Genomic DNA, 23945 nt, shown 5'->3' with positions numbered 1-23945 from the left:
TTGATAGAATATGTGCCTCAACTTAACAAGTAATGGACCAGGTCCCTTACTTCACTTCAGAAAAATACCAGAAAGTTAAATGCAGTAAAATCAACACAATGATTTTACGTGGAAACCTCCTTGCTTAAGGGAGTAAAACCACGACCTGTCTCACAGGATTTTCAATCGTTTTCACTAATCTTCAAAAGCAAAAGCGAAACACGATTACACCAAACGTAAGAAAGAGTTATCAATCTTACCGTTAAGCAATAGTCCTCTATTGCTCAACAAGCCTAAGTAGAAAAACAATCTACCCACTAAGCTATCCCACCTGGACAACTTAGACTTCTAACACAACACACCAATTCCTTTATAGATTTAGGAGTGGTTTACAATTTAAGAACAAGAGAATAAATTCCTAAACAACTAGACGAAAAGCTCCAGATGTTGCTGTTGTCCTTGGAATAATTCTGCCTTTGCTTTGTGTAGCCTTTGCAAGAGTTCTTGAAAAGTTTTTATCAAGTTGCAAAAACTCACCAAAAAGTGTTTAGGAAAGTGTCTTTGTATAGACAAGTCCCTTTCCTAAACTTCTTTGCCATTGGTTGGAAAGGTCACACTTTCTGACGCCATCGGGAAGTGTGCACCTACTTTCTGTACTATCTCCAGCTGGCAGTCGACTGGCTCATCATCATGAGAGCCTGGTACCTCTACTAGGTCCCTGGGTTTGTTTCATCTGCAATACTTCAGACAAGAACCCTGCAATACTCAAGTAAGAACCTGCAATACTTAAGTAATAAACCCGGTACCTTTACAAGGTCCCTAAGTTTGTCAAATCATCAAAACTACAAATAACAGATATCATCAAGAATGGGCTAATGGCAAGTGGATATATCTTCCCAAAACAAGGAATTAGGAATTATTTTTTTTTTACCTATTTTTATTTGAATTATGAATCTAAGTTTAGTTGCAAAATTGTTACATATGCTGATAAAGATTTTGATTTTCTAATGGCTGCAACCATTTTATTTCTTTCTTTCCTTTTCTTATGATGTACTACTATCACTTCGTCTTAAATTAATTGTCACTTTTGGAATTCAAAGCTAAAATTAACAAATATTTTAATCTTCCCTTAATATAAATAAGAATGCAAGTATTTAAGAAGAAAAAAACAGTCTACTCATCATATTCAGAAAGTTTTCCAAATTAAAATAATTCCCATTTTTCCTTCACCCGATATATACATAACTATAAACCAGATTCATAGTGATTTAGCTTTGAAATAATTAGTATTATGCATCAATAATAACATTTATACCCGATATGTCATTCACAACCAAAATCGTAATGTATATGATAAAAGTGAAAAGATATATCCGTATATTAAGAGAGAAAAGGAAAAAGGAGATTGTCATAATTAATTTAAATGGTAGGGATTATGTTATTTTCAAGAACTCCATCACAATTTTTTTCCACTTGACATAGGTGAAGTCCTAGCAAATTGGAAAGTAAGAAAACATATTAACTAATTAAAAATATGAAAATAGGAAATTTGTATTCCGAGTCATTCCAGGAAAAAACCAAAAGAAAACAGGAAACAGAATTCTCTGCCTATAAATTCAGTAGCAAAGCCTTCCTCACTTTTTTCATTGAATTGAATCAATCAATCTCCAGTAGAGTCCACAATATGGCCTCAATCAATGTGAAAGAAATGAATTCAGAGCAACTCCATCAATCAAGAATGGCAACGCTCTCAGAGTCAATCAAATCAATTGCATTTAAGAAACAACAGATAACGAAAGAACACGAAAAGGGTGATGAAGTTGAAGTGGCAAGTCAAGAATTAGGCTTCATAGGCTCTTACTACGCAGCAACTATTATTTGTTCCACTGGGCGATAATTATTACAGAATCAAGTAGAAGACTCTGTTGACAGATGATGAGTCTGAGCCGCTAGAGGATGTTTTCTCTGCAACCGAGCTCCGCCCTGTTCCACCTCATCAACATAAAAGAGTGTCAGAAAATGAATTCCGCCTATACGATATGGTTGATGTATTTGCCAACGATGGATAGTGGTTCGGATTTATTGGATAGTGGTTTTGGATTTATCAGTGCGACAGTTGGAGATGAGTACTACGTCTACTTCCCTACAACTGCAGATAATAAACATTGCATATCCTCCTCATGTGTTGAGATTTCTTCAAGGGTCTAATGACAAGTGAATATTTCTATCATGACAACAAAAGATTTTCGACTTGCACTGATCTTGATTCAGGATTTCTTCAAGGGTCTAATGACAAGTGAATATTTCTATCATGACAACAAAAGATTTTCGACTTGCACTGATCTTGATTCAGGTTTTCAAGAGGAAAAAACAAAAAGATTTGAGAGTCTGTCAGAAAGCCATGAGATCATCTTAGACCCGAGATAGGTCTAAGAACGATCATCTACTGCAACCACAGCTTGAGGAGCCATGGGTTGGTTATTAATCACGCTCTGATCACATGGCCATACTTCATCAACCAAACTTGGTATCCTGTCTCCTTAGAATTCAAGAATTCAATGGTACGAGCCTATAGAACAGATCCTGTTCAAGTAAGGTCGTGACATATACTCCTCGTATGAAGCTTCATAAAGATGTAGTTTATATATTATACTACCGATGTGGGAACAGTATATTGGCCCCTGACACAGCTTCGCTGACTAGTATGCAATCTCTAAGGCGCAAATGCAATAAAATTAGTGTCAGATTTCAGTTTTTATTCATTCTACAAAAAATAAAAATTATGCACTAATTTATTCTAAGATGAAGACAATTATTTTCGTAAAAATTATTCTAATTCTAATAGAAACCAAGGTTTTATAACGAATACAAAGTGAGAAACAAGTATCTCGTAACTCAAAGAACAATTATAAATACAAAAAGAGACAAATATATCGTATCTCTTAAAACAATTTTTTCTCGCTTATAAAAGATAATATTATCCCTGTCTACTAATGACTAGATCTCCTATTATATAATAGGTGACTAAAACTACTTTATAACTATTTAGGATAGGCTAGATAACTTCTAGTAACCATTAGGGGTGTGCATCGGTTGGTTTGGTTCGTTTTTATGATTATCGGTTCGGTTTATCAATTTTTGATTTTTAAATATGCTAACCCAATAACAAACCGATAAGATATTCTTTATCGATTTTTGATTTATCGATTTTTGATCATTATCGATCCGATTTTGATTTACCCAATAAAAAAATGTCCGTAAAATATTATATGTCTTATCGCTTCTCTAAATACTTTGATATAGTGAAACAAAAAAGATAATGAAAAATAAAAAAATATAGTACGAAGTCTATAATTACATGTTATCACCAAAACTTTGAGCAAACATTCTTTGTATTGTTTCTTGTTTTTCAAGCTACAAAATTTGATGTTATTGAGAATGAAAACGATGTTTAGTTTCAGAAATAACAAAAATACTACAGTAATGTAAAACCAAAACTTCTTCAATGACTATTTCTGTTACCTTGTTTGTAAGGCAAGGGAAGAGCAGATGAACAATAACCATAGCTTCAGTTCTTACGTTGAAAAGAACTTGTCCAGTTGCTTAAGTTCATAAGAAGATGAAGTTTTGTTTTTGGAAGTTGATGGGGCACAATTTGGGAGGAAATCAATAGTGGAATTTGGGGGAAGTGATGAGCTTGACACATGTTTTTCTTTCTGTTAGTTTTTAACAATGGTTCACAGAAAGGATGGTTATGCAAGTTTTGGGATAGTAGGAGGATGTTTTTTGGTCACAATTATATTATGAGGATGTAGTTTAAGTTTTGCTTATATTTGAGAAATGTATTTAATGAAAAATTCATATGTAGGAGTAAAGAAGTAAATTATAACAATTTTAATGAATTATCAATTTATTCAGTAACTCAATATTAAAAATTTGAACTGATAGCCCCTTTTGTTTTTTTAATTTAATAAAGTCCTTAACAACCCATTAATTTAATAATAATAAATTAATAACATTTTTTTCTATTCGATTTATGAATGAGTTCTATTTCTGCACATCCTACACATGTAGAAAGGGCAAATTTGCTTAATGACTTTTATATTATTATATTAGATAGGTTAATAGAATAGTCTATCATTTTTTAGATTTCATCTTCTTTAAGAAATTATACAAGTTTATCATTATAAATTTATTTAGTGATCTCTTAAAGTTAAACTTTTAATAAATAGAAATAAATTAATTTATTTTGATTAATTAAAATATGAACTAATCATTTGATTTTCTTTATGTGGATGAAATTCATACTTTCTAGCTAATAACTTAAGGTACGATAGCAAAAATATTGTTATTTATTAATTGCTTTTATGAAATGACTAATATTAAAGAACATGTATTTTTGAGTAACACATAAATAAGAACAAAGGAAATAATAAATAAATCCGTTTAGAAAGGAGTATTAAGCTAGCGTTTGGCTATAAATTTTCAAAAGTTCTTGAAAAATATTATTTGAGTGAAAATTTGGGTGAAATTTCACCATGTGTTTGGCCATAGGACTTGGGAAATATATTTCAAATTTTAAAAAAAATATGATTTATACCCATAAATTTTAAAAAACTATCAAAACTAACTATAAGTTTGTATTACTAGTCAATTGAATGTTCGTTACGTTAATAGCAAATAGTGTCCATGACACTAGAACAATGTGGTAATTTGGAGTGAGTACAACAAGTATCATTCCATACATCATGAAGTAGACGAAGCGAGCTAATTTTTCATTATTTTCATCAACAATCATATCATTATTCAATATTCACTAAAGATAGAATATCATTATTTTGGTGTTCACGTAAAAAATTATGTAATACAACGCAAACAATTACTATAGAGGTTTGTTTTTGTAAAAGATAAAAGTTTGAGATAAAATTTTAATTTTCAAAAGATAATGAGATTTGGCCCAAATACTACAAAAAAACAACAACTAGTATTTGAGAATTTGGAATATTTGCTAAAAATATTTGTCAAATAATCACAAATTGTAAAATTGTATGGACAAATATTATATGCCAAATTCTTTTCCAAATATTATTTGGGAAATCTATGGCCAAACAGGCCCTAAGAGTTTTAGAACGCAAACCACATATTTAAATACAGCAATCACTTTTTAACTTTTTGATCGAAAAATTGTCATACATAAAAATAAAAACAATAACATTGTTGTAGCCCAGTTAACAAAGAAACCATATTTAACTACCTAAAATCAAAACCAATTGCAAGTCACAAGCTTCATGGTATTGAAGCCAGCAAACTTGGCATTAGTAAGGCACTGGAAGAGGCTGTGGCAACGCTCCATGACCTGCTTTTGACATTGTCTCTAATTTGCAGTTCTCCACTGATAACAATTGGCTTTCTTCAATGTTGATTGTGTTGATCCATTGTAGCAAAATGTGTTCAAGTTCTTCCCCATCCGTCCACTCATGGACCCCTGCTTTTACTAGTGTCCTGTTTTTATTTATCAAATTCCAGGCTGGGAAATCTTTTCTTGGCATCACAAAATCTGCTTCCCTCAGCTTCAAACTGGGACAGAAATCTCCGATTCCATCGCCTAGATACATCATTCTTTTCTTTCCTTCCTTAGCCATGGTAGCTTGAATTCTCTCTACTATCATGCCCTGCATTAAACAGACAGAATCTCAATTAGGAATAATAAGCTAATTTAATAGTAAATCTAAATTGAAGGATTTAGTATTTAGTTACCTTGCACATGTTGGGAGGGCAGAGATTGCAACCATGAGGGGATTTTTGAAAATCAACATAAGGAAGGATTCGAAGCCTGTCTTCCTCATCGACGTAGCCTGGATTAGTGTTGATCTCTGAGAAACAATCCCTAATTCCGAGATGTTTCAAGATAGTTTCGATGAAGAATACATTTGCATCACTTATTACTCTCAAATCACACCTGAATTAACACACATTTCTATTACGCAGAATTAAAGAAAACAGAGGAAATATAAAATAACAGTTTGATTTGCAAAAAGATTTATGAGATACGTTATACGTACCCTAATGCATGAGCTGATTTAATAGCTGGAACAATCCTGGGGTGTATGGGAACCCGTTTTAATACCTCTTCAATGTCTTGTATTGTTTTGCCTTGTGTTTGAAGCTCCTTCATCATTCTATCCTGTTATTTGAAACACAACAGAGATTATCAGCTTTATTGTTGGGCAGCCCGTTGCACAAACCTCGAGGGACGAGCAGAAAAGTATAGTACCAAAAAAAAAATGCTAAGATGAAGAGAAAACGAAAACTAACCATGAGAGAGTTCCATGGCATAGTAGGGAGAAGTTGATTGAACAAATCAGTAGCGCCTAACTCATCCACCACCCAATTATCACTATCCACGTCGATAATTGTCTTGTCAAAGTCGAAAACCAATACCATTCCAGACATTTTGTTTTTTGATGAATATAGAAGACCTCTGTTTCTTGTTGTTTTGGTTTGTGAACACCAAACTAATGAAGAGGGAGCTTTATAGGGAGTGATAAAAAGGTACAAAAAAATAAGATGCCAAGGGAATATTACATATGTTAGTGGTAAGTTAACGAAAAGTCACTCAAATTCATATACTCACTTGGTTTTCTTCTTTCCGTATCCTTAACTATTTATGCGAATTTGAAGGAATATAACAGAATATTCCATGTGCAGTTCTCCACAAATTAGAATTGAACTAAATCCTTCTAGTAATAACGGGAGGAGACTAAATCTAGATTTATGGTATCTAATATAGGTATTTGATTTTATGTTGTTCTTTATATATATATTTTTTAATTCTATCTATTTTATATTAGTAGTCAATTTTCTTATGGAGATAATATATAAATATATCGTTTAACTTGGCTTCAATTAACATATATGTCCTCGAAAACTTTGAGCAAATACTTAAATTTATATAAAACTAAATAAATAGACATATTCGTTTTACGTGGCATTCTACATGAAAATTTTGTATTGTAAGTGGTGTTCTACGTGTAACATGTCATGTAAGACGTGTGTATCTATTTATTGAATTTTATACAAGTTTAAGTGTTTACTTATGCACAACCAAAATGTGATTATATAGATGCTAGTTGAAGTCAAGTTAAAGTACATATTTATTTGTTATGTCTTTTTCTTTTTATCTGTTCTTTAAGAAATCATAAATGAGAATGATAATTTTACTAATTTACAAGAAGAATATTTTCTAATAAAATCAAATGTTCCTAATTAATTAACATGAGTTTTACTTCATTAAATCACATAATAATGAATTGTGGTGTAAACATTCGGTGCGGGTAAGTTTTTTCATGATTAGGCGAGACAAAAATTGCTTACTTCTCATTTTTAAGGCAAAGAGGAAATTCTAGATTACGAGATATTTTGACAGTGGCAGAGCCAAAAATTTTAATAAAGGAATTCAAAATTTGAAGAAATAAACACACAAAATAGTCGAAGGGAGTTCGACATCTACTATATATACCCAAAAAATTATTTTAATCATGTTTCGAACCTCTAAAGATATGATGACTCCGCCACTGGATATATTTAGTTCGAAAGTATAACTATTGATATATTAAACTATTTCCTACAATATAGGGATATATTTAGCCCTTTACCGTAATTTAAATGGTAAATTTTTTTTTACAAAGTTAATTATTTTAAATCGTGTAATTACGTAATTTTTCTAAGGCATAATACATAAATATGACCTTAATTTAGTGTCAATACTACTAGAAAACATGCCTGTAGCAACAATTATTTAGCAACAATTAAATATGTGTTGCAATAGATACTCATTCGCAACGGTTATAACTTTTGCAATAGAAAACTGGACCTAATGAAACACTTTGAGAATTAAATCGTTGCATTAGTACTGCAACCATTGTCGTAGTATCTTTATATTGCAACGGTTCGTACAAATTGTCGCCTTAGGTACTCTATGGCAACAGTTCCGCCAATTATTTTCTCTCTATTATTTTCCTCCACTTATTTCACTAGACCTGCCAAAAGAGTTTTTTTTTAAAATTAATTGTAAAATTAAAATAAAAGAGCCTCATTTTTAATACAAACCGTTGATCTCTAGTATTCAATCTCAGCCTTACATCTATTTAAAAATCAACAATATAGATCAAAATAATTGGTTTACCTATTTTAATCTACCAAGAGCAAAACCCAATAAAGAATTTCATTCTCCACCCTTCACCATAGCAGCGGCATCCGCTATCTCTTCTCCTCCCCTCCTCATCGCTGCTTCCCTTTTCTCCCCCAGCGAGAAACAATAGCCAGAAGCTCCAGCGAGCAGGCTCCATCGAGGGAAACAACAAGCTCCAGCCAGCGAGCTCAAGGCAACGTCACCTCTTTCTCTCTTTCGACAAAGACGAGAGAACAACAACACCAGCAACCGATGATATCCCTAGCGCCTCCCTGCATTCTTTTCTCTTTTCCAGCAGCTCCGGCGATGACCAATAGCAGCACGGAGATGGCCACTGTCTGGTCTTCTCTTTTCCATTCTCCGATCAGCGAGCAGCTCCATCGCAACCACCTTCTCCTCCGGAGAGGCAATTTCTATCAGACATGACTATCGATATTTCTATCCTAATTTTTGGCTGAGTTGAATTTGATAGTCAAAGTTTTGCATTTTAAACTATTTTGGAAGTAGAATGAAAAACTCCCCCTTCAGCAAGTATATTTTTTTTTCAAGTATCTTTTCTTTCATGGTCTTTTTTGTTTGTTTGTGGTGGTTTAGATTTGAAGAAAGTTGCATCACTGATTGAAGGTGGAGCATATATAAGTGAAATGCAGAAGATATACAGGGTTAAGAGATTGACCATGAAACTCAGGAGCACTTTCTACCTTTTGGCCTAATTTTGTGAACTTGAATGAATGTCAATTCTTGAATATTCTAGGATTATTTTTATGTTTAGGCTTAATTTTTGTGAACATCAATGCATGTTAACTCTTGAATTGTAAATCAAAATCATGTGTACTTATCTTTAGTATATGGATGCGACTAGTTAAAGTACATATTGGTTTAATATTTTCCATCATTATATTATAGTTTACCATTTAAAAAGTCTATTGCAATAGACTAATAACATTGTTGCAGTAGTTTAGAAGAACTGTTGTAATAGAGTAGATCGAGTTGTATAATAACTTTGTTGCTATAGGTCTTTTACAACGGTTCGCAACTGTTGTAGCAATCATCGAAAAGTGTCTCTTAAACTAAAGAATAATTGTTGCTATAAATAATGTGTTGCAACAGTTTACAACTGTTGCTATAAAACAGTTACTATAGACATATTGCAACAGGCTTATATGCGGCACACCGATTTTCGTTGTCATAATGCAATTGTCATACATAAAAATAAAAACAATAACATTGTTGTAGCCCAGTTAACAAAGAAACCATAGTTAACTACCTAAAATCAAAACCAATTGCAAGTCACAAGCTTCATGGTATTGACTCAAGCAAACTTGGCATTAGTAAGGCACTGGAAGAGGCCGTGGCAACGCTCCATGACCTGCTTTTGACATTGTCTCTAATTTGCAGTTCTCCACTGATAACAATTGGCTTTCTTCAATGTTAATTGTGTTGATCAATTGTAGCAAAATGTGTTCAAGTTCTTCGCCATCGGTCCACTCGCGGACCCCTGCTTTTACTAGTGTCCTATTTTTATTTATCAAATTCCAGGCTGGGAAATCTTTTCTTGGCATCACAAAATCTGCTTCGCTCAGCTTCAAACTGGGGCAGAAATCTCCGATTCCATCGCCTAGATAAATCATTCTCTTCTTCCCTTCCTTAGCTTGAATTCTCTCTACTATCATACCCTGCATTAAACAGACAGAATCTCAATTAGGAATAATTAGTTAATTTCATATTAAATAGAAATTCAAGGATTTAGTATTTAGTTACCTTGCACATGTTGGGAGGGCAGAGATTGCAACCATGAGGAAATTTTTGAAAATCAACATAAGGGAGGATTCGAAGCCTGCCTTCCCCATCGACGTAGCCTGGATTGGTGTTGATCTCAGAAAAACAATCCCTGATTCCAACATGTTTCAATATTGTTTCGATGAAGAATACATTTGCATCGCTTATTACTCTCAAATCACACCTGAATTAACACACATTCAGTTAGTTTTTATACAAAGTTTAGGCAAGCTGAAATTATGAGATACGTTATACGTACCCTAATGCATGAGCTGATTTAATAGCTGGAACAATCCTAGGGTGTATGGGAACCCGTTTCAGTACCTCTTCAATATCTTGTATTGTTTTGCCTTGTGTATGAAGCTCCTTCATCATTCTATCCTGTTATTTGAAATAGAACATAAAATTATCAGCCTTGTGCTTTGAAAGAAAAGCATATAAAGTAGAGTAAGAAAAGAAAAAGTTACCATGAGAGAGTTCCATGGCATAGTGGGAAGAAGCTGATTGAATAAATCAGTGGCGCCTAACTCATCCACCACCCAATTATCACTATCCACATCGATAATCGTCTTGTCGAAGTCGAAAACCACTACAATTCCAGCCATTTTTTGAGTAACTTTTCAGAGAAGAGAAAAGAAGAGCTCTGTTTGTTTGTTGTTGTTATGGGATGTATTTGGGTTTGTGAATGAAGAGGGAGATTTATAGGTAGGGGAAAAAAAAGGGAATTAGGTATAAGAAAATAAGATGCTAAGGGAATATTACACAAGTTAAGGCAAAGCCACTCAAATTTGAAATTCCTATTCTCACTTGGTTTTCAAATAATTTTCCACATTAGCCGTTAGATTTTGATCCTGCGGTGGTTAAATCTTTTTGATTTAAATTACTTTTCATTTATTAGTTGGGAGGATTTATTGAAATTCCAAGGAATATTCCATGCAGGGAATGGAATTCTCCACAAATTAGGATTGAACTAAATCCTTTTATGAATTACATGGGAGAATAAATCTATGTGATGTAATATACAATAAACTAGATTTATGTGATGTAATATAAAAAAAAACTAGATTTATGATGTAATATAGAAAAAAACTAGATTTATGATGTAATACAAAAAAAAACTAGATTTATGTGATGTAATATAGATTTATTTGTGTTTTAATTTTTTCTCTTTACCAACTACTTAAAAATCATAAATAGAAAATACTTAATATTTTTTTTAGTATACAAATCAAAAGGGGTAAATTGTTACTTTAACCGTGGTAGTGGCAAATGACAATTATGATGATTTATAATATTAAAAAATACATATATATATCAAAAATAAAAAGCATGTTTTGTATATTTTCATATATCTAAAAGTTTTTTATAAAAACAATCAAAGTATATATATATATATATATATATACTTTTCAAAAACAAAAAAATCGATTGAACCCTTCGCTGCCCTAGAAATTAAAAGTTGTCGAGTGGATTAATAGAGCATAAATATTCATGTTTTGAATGATAATCATTGATTGTAAAATGTCCCTTCCATTAAATAATTTAATAATTTATCATAGATGTTTAAATTAATTTCTCTCTATAAAATAATTTTAATATTACAAGTACATTTAATATTTAACATTAATAGTAATTTAATTTTCAAAAGCATTTTTTTAAAAAACTTAGTTAAACACAATTTGCTTATAAAAAATACTTTTCTAATGAATTAGTCAAACACATATTATTTTTTCGAAAGCACTTTTCTATTTAATCAAACACAATTTGCTTATAAAAAATACTTTTCTAATGAATTAGCCAAACACAAATTATTTTTTTTTCAAAAAGGATTTTCTAAAAAGCTATTTTAAAAAATGTTTCTGAAAATAAATCGCTTTTAGCAGTAATGTCAAACTGACTCGTATTATAAAAAAAATATGTAAAAGCTTTACATAATTATTATGAAGCTAAGTGATGAAAAAATGATTTTAATGATTGAAGTTATATATTCTAATATAGGATTTATCCATACAAATAATAGATCACATACAAAAATTTTGAAATACTGCTTTTGAGCACTAAAACGAAATTTATTTTTACAACAAGCTTTTAATAATATGATTGTGATTTGTCATTACGAGTACGATTATTTCCACTGTAGAAAGAAATGAAATTTCAAGGGGACATCTGGAGAACTCTAGGAAAAATGAAATTATGTAGTGATCAGTTTGTTGATTTAGAAGCATTCAGATTATTATTATTATTACTATTATTATTGACACGTCAATCAGATAAAAAGGCAATAAGCATGATTCTTGTTATTATTTTTCACTATATCTTTGCCAGATCTTGATTTTGTAATGCACCATTATCATGTGATATGTTTCTTAGATGTTTACTTTTTATATATAGACGATGTAATGATCTTGAACAATATCAATTACATGTAATTGTTTGTGATAAACATGAGGTGATAACCCTTAAATAGTCCTTAATTAGTATGAATTGGACAAAAGAAAATTAATTTCTTTTTATGTTTGTTTTAGTTCATTAGCTTTTACGAGAATTATGGAGAAAAGCGAAGAAGGAAGAATGAGAAAATTCACATTTTAGAGGTATATTGTGGTAGCCTCATAGAAAAGTCATTAAAATTCACAAAATTTAATAACTTTTGCTATAAAAATTCTCAAAGTTAGTAACATTTTAAGATATTATCTCAAATTTATTCACTATACAAAAGAGAAAAATTTTATTGGGAAGGAAGGTGTGTTCTAATGGTGGTTATATAAGTTCTTCAACTAATCAAGAGTTTTTAGAGTCACACATATTATTCGATTGTTGTACTTTGCATAGAACAAGTCCAGTGTTGTACATACTGCTGGCAGCTCGGCACTACACCAAAAATGATCTTTAGTGACATTCAATTAGTGTCAATAGCTTAATTAGCGCTAAATATGTATTTTTAGCAGCAATTAACACTCTTTATAATATTTTTGGAGGCTATATAATGACATTTAACTAAAGTCTGTAAAAACTTTACCACTCTTTGTTTATGTATATATTTATTAATGCTAAATGTTATTTTTATTATGGTCTAAAATCTAGATCAATTAAATTAGATTCAAATCTCCTTAAAAAACGAAATTTGTATGCCTTGACCTGAATATTATTTTATTTACTTTTACCATTTTAGTTTTCCAACTACAATTTACTATAATATGTGGTAATACAGAAACACAATTTGAATGAGCTGGAACTAAGAGAACCTAGGTAAATATAGCAGTTGGCATGATCTAATTAAGAAGATGATTAATAATTTCAGCAAAAGACACATCCTCTTTGCACCTTACCTACCAATTACCACCAGAAGGCAGATATATTGTAAAATTATTCAATAAAAACAAGAATAGGAGTTTATAGAAAGGCAGGTACTGATCCAAGATTTATAATACAACTTTAATTTGTAATTTCTATTTTCCAGATGACAAATTTTAAAGCGCACAAAATTAAAAAAGTATTTTAGTACAGTTGACTTTCTTCAAATTATGAGATTTAACTCGTTATTTTTCTTAAATTATATGTCAAAGTCAGAATAGGTTAATGAAATATGGAAACATCAGCAGTAACATTTTCATAAGAAAAAAATTTGGGAATATTGATTTAGTGTTTTTACCTCCTAAAAGCCTAACCAAACATAATCTCAATAGGTTCAAAAAGTTTTAAGTTTACAGTATTAAATTCAATATATTTTAAAAATTGTAAGTATTCTGGTGCGTCCAAAATTATTGAGTTAAATTGAATCGAGAAAGAGTCATTTTCCAAAAGAATAGTTGAAGAGTCTTCGTGAACACAAACCACATGTTCAAATATGGCAATTAGTAGTTTTTAAGTTTTGATAGTAAACGTACAAAACAAAGTACAATAATCTTGTAGCCATTAGTATTTAGTAAGGCACTGGAAGAGGCCGTGGCAAGGCTCCATGAGCTGCATTGGGTTTCGTCTGGAATTTGCAATACTCCATTGATAACAATTGACTTTCTTCAATGTTGATTGTGTTGATCCATTGTAGCAAAATGTGTTCAAGTTCTTTGCCGTCGGTCCACTCGTGGACCCCTGCTTTTACTAGTGTCCTGTTTTGGTTTATCAAATTCCAGGCTGGGAAATCTTTTCTTGGCATCACAAAATCTACTTCCCTCAGCTTCAAACTGGGACAGAAATCTCCGATTCCATCGCCTAGATAAATCATTCTCTTCTTTCCTTCCTTAGCTTGAATTCTCTCTACTATCATACCCTGCATTAAACAGACAGAATCTCAATTAGGAATAATTAGTTAATTTCATATTAAATCTAAATTGAAGGATTTAGTATTTAGTTACCTTGCACATGTTGGGAGGGCAGAGATTGCAACCATGAGGGGATTTTTGAAAATCAACATAAGGGAGGATTCGAAGCCTGCCTTCCCCATCGACGTAGCCTGGATTGGTGTTGATCTCAGAAAAACAATCCCTGATTCCAATATGTTTCAATATTGTTTCGATGAAGAATACATTTGCATCACTTATTACTCTCAAATCACACCTGAATTAACACACATTCAATTAGTTTTTATACAAAATTTAGGCAAGCTGAAATCATGAGATACGTTATACGTACCCTAATGCATGAGCTGATTTAATAGCTGGAACAATCCTAGGGTGTATGGGAACCCGTTTTAATACCTCTTCAATGTCTTGTATTGTTTTGCCTTGTGTATGAAGCTCCTTCATCATTCTATCCTGTTATTTGAAACACAACAGAGATTATCAGCTTTATTGTTGGGCAGCCCGTTGCACAAACCTCGAGGGACGAGCAGAAAAGTATAGTACCAAAAAAAAAATGCTAAGATGAAGAGAAAACGAAAACTAACCATGAGAGAGTTCCATGGCATAGTAGGGAGAAGTTGATTGAACAAATCAGTAGCGCCTAACTCATCCACCACCCAATTATCACTATCCACGTCAATAATTGTCTTGTCAAAGTCGAAAACCACTACAATTCCAGACATTTTTTTGAGTAAATTAGAGACGAGAAAAGAGAGAAGAGCTCTGTTTGTTGTTGTTGTGTACACCAAACATATGAAGAGGGAGATTTATAGGGAGGGGGAAAGGGAATAAGGTACCAAAAAAAAAAAAAGATGCCAAGGAATATTATATTACATAAGTTAGTGGTAAGTTAACGCAAATTCCTTTACTCACTTGGTTTTGATATTAGCCGTTAGATTTTGATCCTACGGTGGATAATTCTTTTTACTTGATGGGAATAAATAACTGTTCATTAAATAGTTGGGAGGTCAGGAAAATTCGTAGGAATATGACAGAATATTCCATGCAGTACTCCACATATTAGGATTAAACTAAATTCTTGTACGAATTACGTAGGAGAATAAATCTTTATAATCATATAGGAATCACATAACTACCATGAGTTGTGGTGCATTAGTGAGACTGTTTCACCCTTAATCAGAAATCTCGGATTTGAGCCCTAAGTATAGAGAAAATACTGTTGGGAGTGCCACTCCCATATGAGCTCTGCAGTCCAAATTTAATCAGAACTCCAATGTGTGCTCCGGACACCGAATGGAAAACCAAAAAAAATTAAAGAATCACATAACTATTTATTTTACGGTTTTTTTTTTTTGGACTCTATTGATTAAACATTAGTTGTTCATTATTCTTTTTATCAATTACTTAAAAATTATTAAATATAAAATAATAATTTAACTAATTTACTCCTTAAGAAACTTTTTTTTTAACGTTACCATTTTATGTTATTTTTCACTACATTTAAAAAGGATTTAGTTGTATTTTTCCAATTAATTTTGTAAATTGACAATTAATTTAAATCTCTATTTCTAATAAAATGTGTGGACAATTAATATAGAAAGAAAAAAGTAATTTAATAAAGTGAAAATGCATGTTTGTTAGTTATAAATTTATAATTAGATACTAATGTATAAACAACAAACACGTACCATGTGTCCATATATATAAATCAAATGCGGCTAAATCGTGGTTCTAGATTAGTAGATATTCGTGAATAATCCCAATTGTTATTTTAACAGTGGTAGTGGCAATTATGATAACTTAAATATATAAAAAATAATATTTATGAATAATTTAAGAGGATATTTGTATATTATATTTTATATATAAAACATATTTGTATAATCTTTTATTAAAAAAATAACCAATTGAACAGATCTCTTTACTAGCACTAAATGAATCAAATTCAAAATTGTATGTGTCATGTGATCCGGAATATGAAATTAAATTTATTAATTGAATTAATGGGGTAGAAATACTTGTTGTTGGTCCTATATTCCTACCATACTAACTTAGAATAATTTTTTAAAAAAAGAAGTTACAAGAAAGAACAAAATTTAAAGAGTATTTTCAAAATTAAAAATTTGAATTTCAGTAAAGAAATTGAACTTGAAATAGATTATAAATAATATACAAAATATTTTTCTTAAAAAAAAAATCGACCCTACTGAAGGTACAATTTGTCTTTAAAAAAAGGGAAAAGGGTCTGATATACCCCTCAACTTTGTCATTTAGAGCTGATATACCCCTCGTTATAAAAGTGGCTCATATATGCCCTTACCGTTATACAAATGGGTCACATATACCCCTGCCGTTACAAAATGGCTCACATATACCCTTCACTTAACGGAAGTTAAAAAATTAGTTTTAAATTTATATTTATTACTTCTAATTTTTTTTTAAAAATTATTTAGGGGTATATATGATTCTTCTATCAAAGTTCAAGGTATATTTTAATTTTTTTCATACATAAATTATTTTTTGACTTCTTTTATTATAATTATTTAAATTTCTTATTCTTATTTTGTTTTTTCTTTCATTCCTTAGTTTAAAGAATAAAAAATTAAACTATTTTTTTGTGTGTGTATTGTAATTTAATTTCGTATTCGAAAAAAAAATTTGGTCATCTACAATAAGTTTTACAAGAATATTAGTGAAACATAAATAGATTTGATTATCAAAATAATAATTATAAATTAGTCATTGAAACAAAAAAAGTCGAAAAAAATATGTCTGACGAGGATTAAATTTACTCATATGAGATTATATTTTTTAGAAAAAAATAATAAAAATTTAGATTAAAATTATTATTATTTTCATTTCCGTTAGAGGAAAAGGGTATATGTGAGCCATTTGTTTACAAGTAGGGGTATATATGAGCCACTTTCATAACAAGGGGTATATCAGCTCTAAATGACAAAGTTGAGGGGTATATCAGACCCTTTTCCCTTAAAAAAATTATTCCCTTCGAGTATCAAGGTTAATAGAATATATCCTTTCATAATAGAACAATCTTATTCATTGGGGTATCAACACCTAAATTACGGTGTCGAAGAACCACTAAACGACAATAAAGTATTTACAATACTAAATTTAGTGTTAATATTTACCACGTAGAAGAATTAATCCAGAATTTCATTGTTTTGTTGTTGAAAATAAGAGGAAACTGTTTTATTTATAAATAACAAAGGATAGTATGAAAAATGCTTATTGTGTCTTATTATTGAGAAGTCATAGCCCTTTAAAAAAAATCACAATCTATTAAAAAGATCACAACTTTTCACAAAAATCATAATTTTTTTATTAAATCACAATTCACCATATTTTTTTCACATCTTTTAAAATCAAACAATATTTACGCGTTGAATGATGATGGTAAGGTAATGGATGTTGATTCATTCAAAAAAAAAAAAAACTATGTGGAAGCTTGGCATAATTAGTATAAAATATATGAGATGAAAAAATATTTTTTATGATTGAAGTTATATACTTTAATATAGGATTTATCCACACACATAATAAAGAAAATACAAAAGAACTTTGAAATATTACTTTCGAGCACTGAAATTCAATTCATTTTCATTTTCTTTTCACAAACTTTTAATTAATACTCATGATTGTGATCGATCATTACGTGTAAAATTATCTCTACCTTAAAAGAAAATTAAATTTCAAGGGGGACATCTGGAGAACTCCAAAAAAAATGAAGTTATGTAGTGATGAGCTTTTTTAATTTTAGAAGCATTCAGATTATTATTGTTTTTGATATCCACCAGATTTAGTGCAATCTCATGATTTTTGCTTTTAATTTTCACTCATTTTGCCAATTGCCAGTTTCATTTGATTTTCTAATGCACCATTATCATGTGATATGTTTAAGCAAAACGTTATAAGTGGTTAATATATAACTTTCATGAAATTTAGAATTATTTCTTCCTTAAGGACATGCGTGTATATATATAAATAGGATTAGCACTATTTGGATTTTTTTTTTTGGTTTTATCCGATGATCGAACTTGTGCTGAGCTATACTAGAATAGCACTTTTAATAAAAAATTTTCAATTTAAATTTAAAATCTCTAATTAAAGATATAACATTTTCAACCCCCCACACATTTGGTCTCTATAATTCATATAGTCACTTGGTTTTCTTCTTTCAGCATCCTTAACTATTTTTGGATATTAGACGTTACATTTTGGATAAATACATTTTCCTTTATGGTCTAAATAAATTTTTTATTAATAAGGTGGGAGGCTTTTATGGGTTTTTGAAGGAATGTGACAGAATATTCCATGCAGGGGATGCAGAATATATATATACTCTAATATAGAATTTCAAGAGACATGAGAACTCTAGGAAAAATGAAATTATGTAGTGAGTTTGTTGATTTTTAGAGGCATTCAGATTTATTTTTTTTTTCACACGTTCAGTAGATAAAAGGGCAATAGCATGATTCTTGCTTCTTTTTTTTCTTTTCACTCATCTTGCCAGTTCTTGATTTTGTAATGCACCATTATCATGTGTGATATGTTTACTTTATATATATGAACGGTGTAATCGTTTTGAACAATATCAATTATTATGAAGTCAATTATTTATGTTATAAACATGAGGTGGTAACCCTAAAGGAAAAAAAAAACTTGTACATGCAAAAGTTATTGTAGCTATGTCGCGCCTTTGATATAATTTCGAAACGAGACATAACGTTGTGAACAAAACATTGTATGTAAATAGTCTAGACTTGAGAATAATTTAACAAGATATATAAGATAAGATTATACTAAAGTTATTCCCCGCCCAACACCAACATATTTTGTTCATTCTTCCAATTGTGTGTCCTGTGGACCATTTTAATACTCAGGCCCATAATATGCCGTAGCCCTTCCTTTTCAACCAGGCTTTTGTAATCACTTAGCACCAATTTCAAACTGGCCAAAATTCAAATATGGCTAGTAAATCCAAGCCCAAATTTTTTGGAGTTTGGTGGTTTATGACAAAATTCCAATTGTTAATGGTTACTGCCTACTACTATTGAATAACATATTCTTATCTACAAGAATATCTTTTTTTGTTTGGACAAAAGTAATAGTAGGAATTCTTGACAAGATGTGAAACTTCACCTCTTTTTTCTTTCTTTTCAGACTTCCACTTCTTGTTTTGATGATGAAAGGCCACCTTATTATATGCTTCATTCACATTTCTGATCCCTTTCATTTTTTATAGCTAACCCAGATAGGTGGCTAGTCCATGTTCTACCGGGCTCGAAATGAATCTGATTGGGCTCGCACCCACTCGCTAATACTTGGCAAAACGAAAACAAAATATCTTACCTAAATTTCACTACTTTAGATCCTACTTATTAGAACTTACTTTTTATACAATAATTTAACCCCGAGATACATGTAATTAATGCGAGATATTTGTATCCGACAATTTTAAAGTCGAGATACACAATTTATTAATTTGAATTAAAGGGGTGTAAAATATTTTCCTAATTAAGGAATTAATTGTTGATTAATTAACAAACCAACAGATTTACAGGATCCTTAAGTTTCAACTCTAACAAGTTCTCCTGAAATAACGAAATCATAAACGCATATAATTATGTTATTGTACTCTTAATTTTTTTTCATCAGTTCCTTCCTAATTATGATAACATAACTGAATAGAATGTAATTGGTACAGAGAATTCATGTAGTTGACCTAACTAAATTGGGATTAAAGCATAGTTTATTTACTTATAGTTTTCTCCTTATATATTGATCTTTGTTTAGCCTTTCACTAGTCGCTGTGGTGCCTAGCTGTTGATGTTTATTTCACTTGAAAATTACCTCGCAAAATTCTTGTCATATGCATCAACCAAAAAGGTTCTCAATTACTCTTTGTGCTAGGCTAGTTTTATTTCTCTATGATGCATCTCGTCATTAATGATACATGTATCTCGAGCATGTATCTCGCAGCTTAATTTGTTTATACAATCTAACTTTAGAGAGACATAAACTCCATCTCAGATACATGTATAAATATGTATCTCAGCTTTAAAAATTATTGGATATATGTATCTTGCCATTAATGATATATGTATCTCGCAACCTAATTTGTAAAAGGAAGAATGGGAGATGGTGGACGTGTTTGAAGATCGTGGGGATGCGGGCAGTGGCGGACTGCTATCAAGGATGGAACACACAACCTCAAACAACTTTTGTAAACCCTTAATCACTATTATACCATACCTTCAATTTATGTCAGGATGTGTCAACACTAATATATATACTCATTAAATTAAATTTTGACTTATATTATACAATATAATTTTTCGACGAAACAGTATTGTTTGACACCCCTTGCTCCGGGGTACGCAGCTGCTACCCTGTGTGTGGGGTGAGAGATACAAAAGGTAATGGGCTTGGGGGAGGGGAACGACGGATCAAGGTGAGAAAAAATTAAATTGATAATTTATCATTAATTAAGAAGTTTAAATTTTAAGATATATAGTTATTTAATATTATATTTAAGGGTTTTGAGTATCTAACTAAAATATTTTAAAATATATGATACAAAATACTAAAAATGATATTGTGTGCAATTTTTTAAAATTAGAGGTAAATTAAGTATATATGGTCTAGCTAAATAGTTTTTCCAACTAATTACCCTTGCCTACTCATTTATATTCATACAATTGCGTGATCTTTTATGTCCTTATTGGTCAAGCTTTTGTGAGGTTAGAAGATTTTATTTTAAAAAGAGTAAGGTGTTTGACTATGTTTTGGGGTGAAAACAAGTATTTTATTGATTACTGATTTGTTTATTCAAAATCAATTTTAAGTCTTCCATAACACCCGCATGATATATATTATATACCAATTTTGTTATTACACTTTACAAAGCATTACTTCATTCGTTCAAAAACGATATTTACTCATCTATGATATTCATGTGGTATATATCATAGCGCTAATTCATTCATTCAAAAAACGATATTTAGTCATCTATAATAATTGTTTGATATTTATTATAGCATTAGTTCATTCATTCAAAAAATATATTTAGTCATCTATGATACTCATGTGGTATATATCATAAATGATTGATTCATCCCTTTAAAAAATAGCTCCGTCTTCCACGTTATCACCCATATGGTATATAGAGACCAATTCATTTCTTTTTTTAAAAAAATTCAGTTATATATATATATATATATATATATATCAAACATACTAACCTAAAAAAAAAGAGTATAAGCTTAATTTTGATAATTTAATTTGGAAAAATTACGTGGTTAAGCAAACATATACTAGTTGATTAGCTAACATAGCTACCGTTTGCACTACTTACAATTCAAAACTTACTTCTAGCTATAATTACACTGCTCTCTCTCTCTCTCTCTCTCTCTCTCTCCCTCTCTGACCTCTCTCTAGAATCTCGCTTGCCCTCATTCATCTTTTTCAATCATCTCTCCATTACCTCTCTCCTCTCCTTGCATAGTCTAGCTCTTGTCTCTCTTCAGTCAGTTTTTCACTCACTTTATACAAACACAAATTATATAAATATACAAATTATACAAATATAAATGTATAAATTGTATTTGTGTTTGTATAAAGCGAGAGAGATTGAATATACAAATTTAGATACTACCTCCATGCCCTATACACTTATAATTATACAAATTCAAATCTCTTTTTGCCCAATTTTCTTCTGATTTTCTTTTTCTCTCGCTTTATAGAAACACAAGTCAACAAGTACAATGAATAATTGTGTTTGTATAAAGCGAGAGGGATTGGATATACAAATATAAATATTTAAATTCGACTCAATTCTATACATATTTAAATTGAATATATGCATATATACATATACAATTATTGATACATATACATACTAGTTATATATATATATACACAATTATGTAACTGATATATACATATATAATTCACCCTCTCCACTCTCTTCCTTCTTTCGCTCACCTCTCTCTTTGCTCTCCCAATTTCGCTCATCACCCTCCTTCCTATGACATGCTATAAATCGTAATTAACAAATTAAAATCGGCTACGTCTCCAGGGCCTCGTGGAACTAACCGTGGTACACCCGCCTTGAAACAGCGGGGCCCGGTGGATACAGCTAGTCGGGTTCGCAAAGCAACACCCGAAAATCACGGCAAAAAAAAAAATTTAAAATTATAAAGCATAATAATCTATTTTTGAGTGACTATATGCGAAATATCTTTTAATTTTTTTATCAATTAACAAGTTTTACTTGTGAAAAAATATAAAAACAGATTCATATTTCAGTTAGAAAATATGTTTTCATTTGCATAATAATTTTTTATTTATAAAATGTATTTCCTAATTAATTTAAGTTTTAAATAATAAAAGTAGTGATTCTAATATTTTTCTCACTTAGTTCTTGTTATAGTTTAATTATTATTATTCATTTTTATCAGTTTAATAATGATTTACTAATAATTTTATCTTTATATTTAAATTTAAATAGAAATATAAAGAGGTAAAAAAAGACAAAAATTGTTGAAAAAATTACATTAAACTACACATAATAGTGTGAAAACGTATTATTAAATTTCGAAAACATGATAGACTCGTGTTTGATCTTCTTTCTTCAACCGAATGGCGTTTTTGTTTGAGTCTGCGTATCACTCCAACGCAACCCAAGCGGTCTCTAAGCACCAAAATGGATGCTTCAGCTAATTTGTTTGTGACCTATGGATTATTTAGTTATATAATTCATATATACTGTTAAAAAATTGAACTCGTAAACATACACATACACATATGATTAATAGTGTGACATACAGGTGACCCACATAATAAATAACGTGAAATACACGTGTTCTACATGATAAATAGTGTGTGACACTCGCATTCTACGCAATAGGTTGCGTGAGATACACGTGTCCTGCATGTTAAATCGCATGATATTATTAATATTGCACTCGTGTGTCTGCTTTTAAACTTTATAAAAATTTAAATGTCTATTGATAAATATTTAATGTTAAAGAATCTAGTATCAATTATAATCAAATTAAAATATATACTATTTATTTATGTATTATGCTTATTTAAAAGTTGAAGTTGTATTTACCTATAAATTCGTTTAGGAAAATTGACAAAGAATTGTGAGATCAAACCATCATTTGATTTAAAAATACTCATCAAAAGAGTTTTTAAATCATTAATGTTTTAATTACCGGAATATTATTTAAAGTCTAATGGGAAAAAATACTGCATTTTTATTAATTTTTTTCAACTAATTACATAATATTTCAATGTAAAAACATATTAAAAAATTTTTTTATACAAAAAGAGATGTATTTAATTTTAAATAGAAAAATGTCACGAGCTTTATGCATTCTTTATTTGTTTGGATTTTTGTGAAATCACATTATGCTTCATTTTGTAAATCACTTTTTGAAGAAAAAGAATCTTCGAAGTCCATATACGTTATGAGTTTGAGCTAATAAATTCTCTAGATTGCATCACTATTTCAAGAAAAAAGAATTCTATTAATAATATTTCTATTCTCATGTATTTTTTTTCTATATAAAGGTTTTTATATTTATGAATCGAAATTAAAACATTTAAGTAGTTTATGAAATAGATGTACGAGAAGCTAAAAATTATTTAACCTTTTTTATAATTTA

At 30.3% G+C, this 23945-nt stretch overlaps 3 protein-coding genes, 1 non-coding gene and 1 pseudogene across 4 annotated transcripts; 1 reads left to right on the top strand and 4 right to left on the bottom strand.

Annotated features, from left to right (window-relative positions):
• Positions 1-1663: 1663 nt before the first annotated feature.
• LOC114077639 lies at positions 1664-2197 on the top strand (annotated as a pseudogene).
• Positions 2198-2364: 167 nt separating this feature from the next.
• Positions 2365-2580, bottom strand: LOC114077705. Its single transcript, XR_003579078.1, has one exon. It is a non-coding gene; the product is annotated as a small nucleolar RNA U3 (small nucleolar RNA).
• Positions 2581-5099: 2519 nt separating this feature from the next.
• On the bottom strand, positions 5100-6595 carry LOC107022852 (inorganic pyrophosphatase 1-like). The gene is made up of 4 exons (XM_015223431.2): positions 6295-6595; positions 6042-6163; positions 5737-5938; positions 5100-5651 (listed from the first exon to the last, which is right to left on the bottom strand). The coding sequence occupies exons 1-4, from the start codon at positions 6430-6432 to the stop codon at positions 5295-5297; spliced, it is 819 nt and encodes a 272-aa protein (XP_015078917.1). The 5' UTR covers positions 6433-6595; the 3' UTR covers positions 5100-5294.
• Positions 6596-9235: 2640 nt separating this feature from the next.
• On the bottom strand, positions 9236-10644 carry LOC107022735 (inorganic pyrophosphatase 1-like). The gene is made up of 4 exons (XM_015223327.2): positions 10417-10644; positions 10209-10330; positions 9932-10133; positions 9236-9846 (listed from the first exon to the last, which is right to left on the bottom strand). The coding sequence occupies exons 1-4, from the start codon at positions 10552-10554 to the stop codon at positions 9499-9501; spliced, it is 810 nt and encodes a 269-aa protein (XP_015078813.1). The 5' UTR covers positions 10555-10644; the 3' UTR covers positions 9236-9498.
• A 3079-nt stretch (positions 10645-13723) lies between these two features.
• LOC107022747 (inorganic pyrophosphatase 1-like) lies at positions 13724-15042 on the bottom strand. Its single transcript, XM_015223338.2, has 4 exons — positions 14835-15042; positions 14582-14703; positions 14305-14506; positions 13724-14219 (listed from the first exon to the last, which is right to left on the bottom strand). Exons 1-4 carry the CDS (start codon positions 14970-14972, stop codon positions 13872-13874), a joined length of 810 nt encoding a protein of 269 aa, XP_015078824.1. The 5' UTR covers positions 14973-15042; the 3' UTR covers positions 13724-13871.
• Between the last annotated feature and the right edge of the window lie 8903 nt (positions 15043-23945).

The sequence above is a fragment of the Solanum pennellii genome, chromosome 6, assembly GCF_001406875.1.
Source record: "Solanum pennellii chromosome 6, SPENNV200".
Classification (NCBI taxonomy): Eukaryota; Viridiplantae; Streptophyta; class Magnoliopsida; order Solanales; family Solanaceae; genus Solanum; species Solanum pennellii.
The sequence above is the reverse complement of the archived record's forward strand: the minus strand, read 5'-3'. Positions and strand labels throughout refer to the sequence as shown.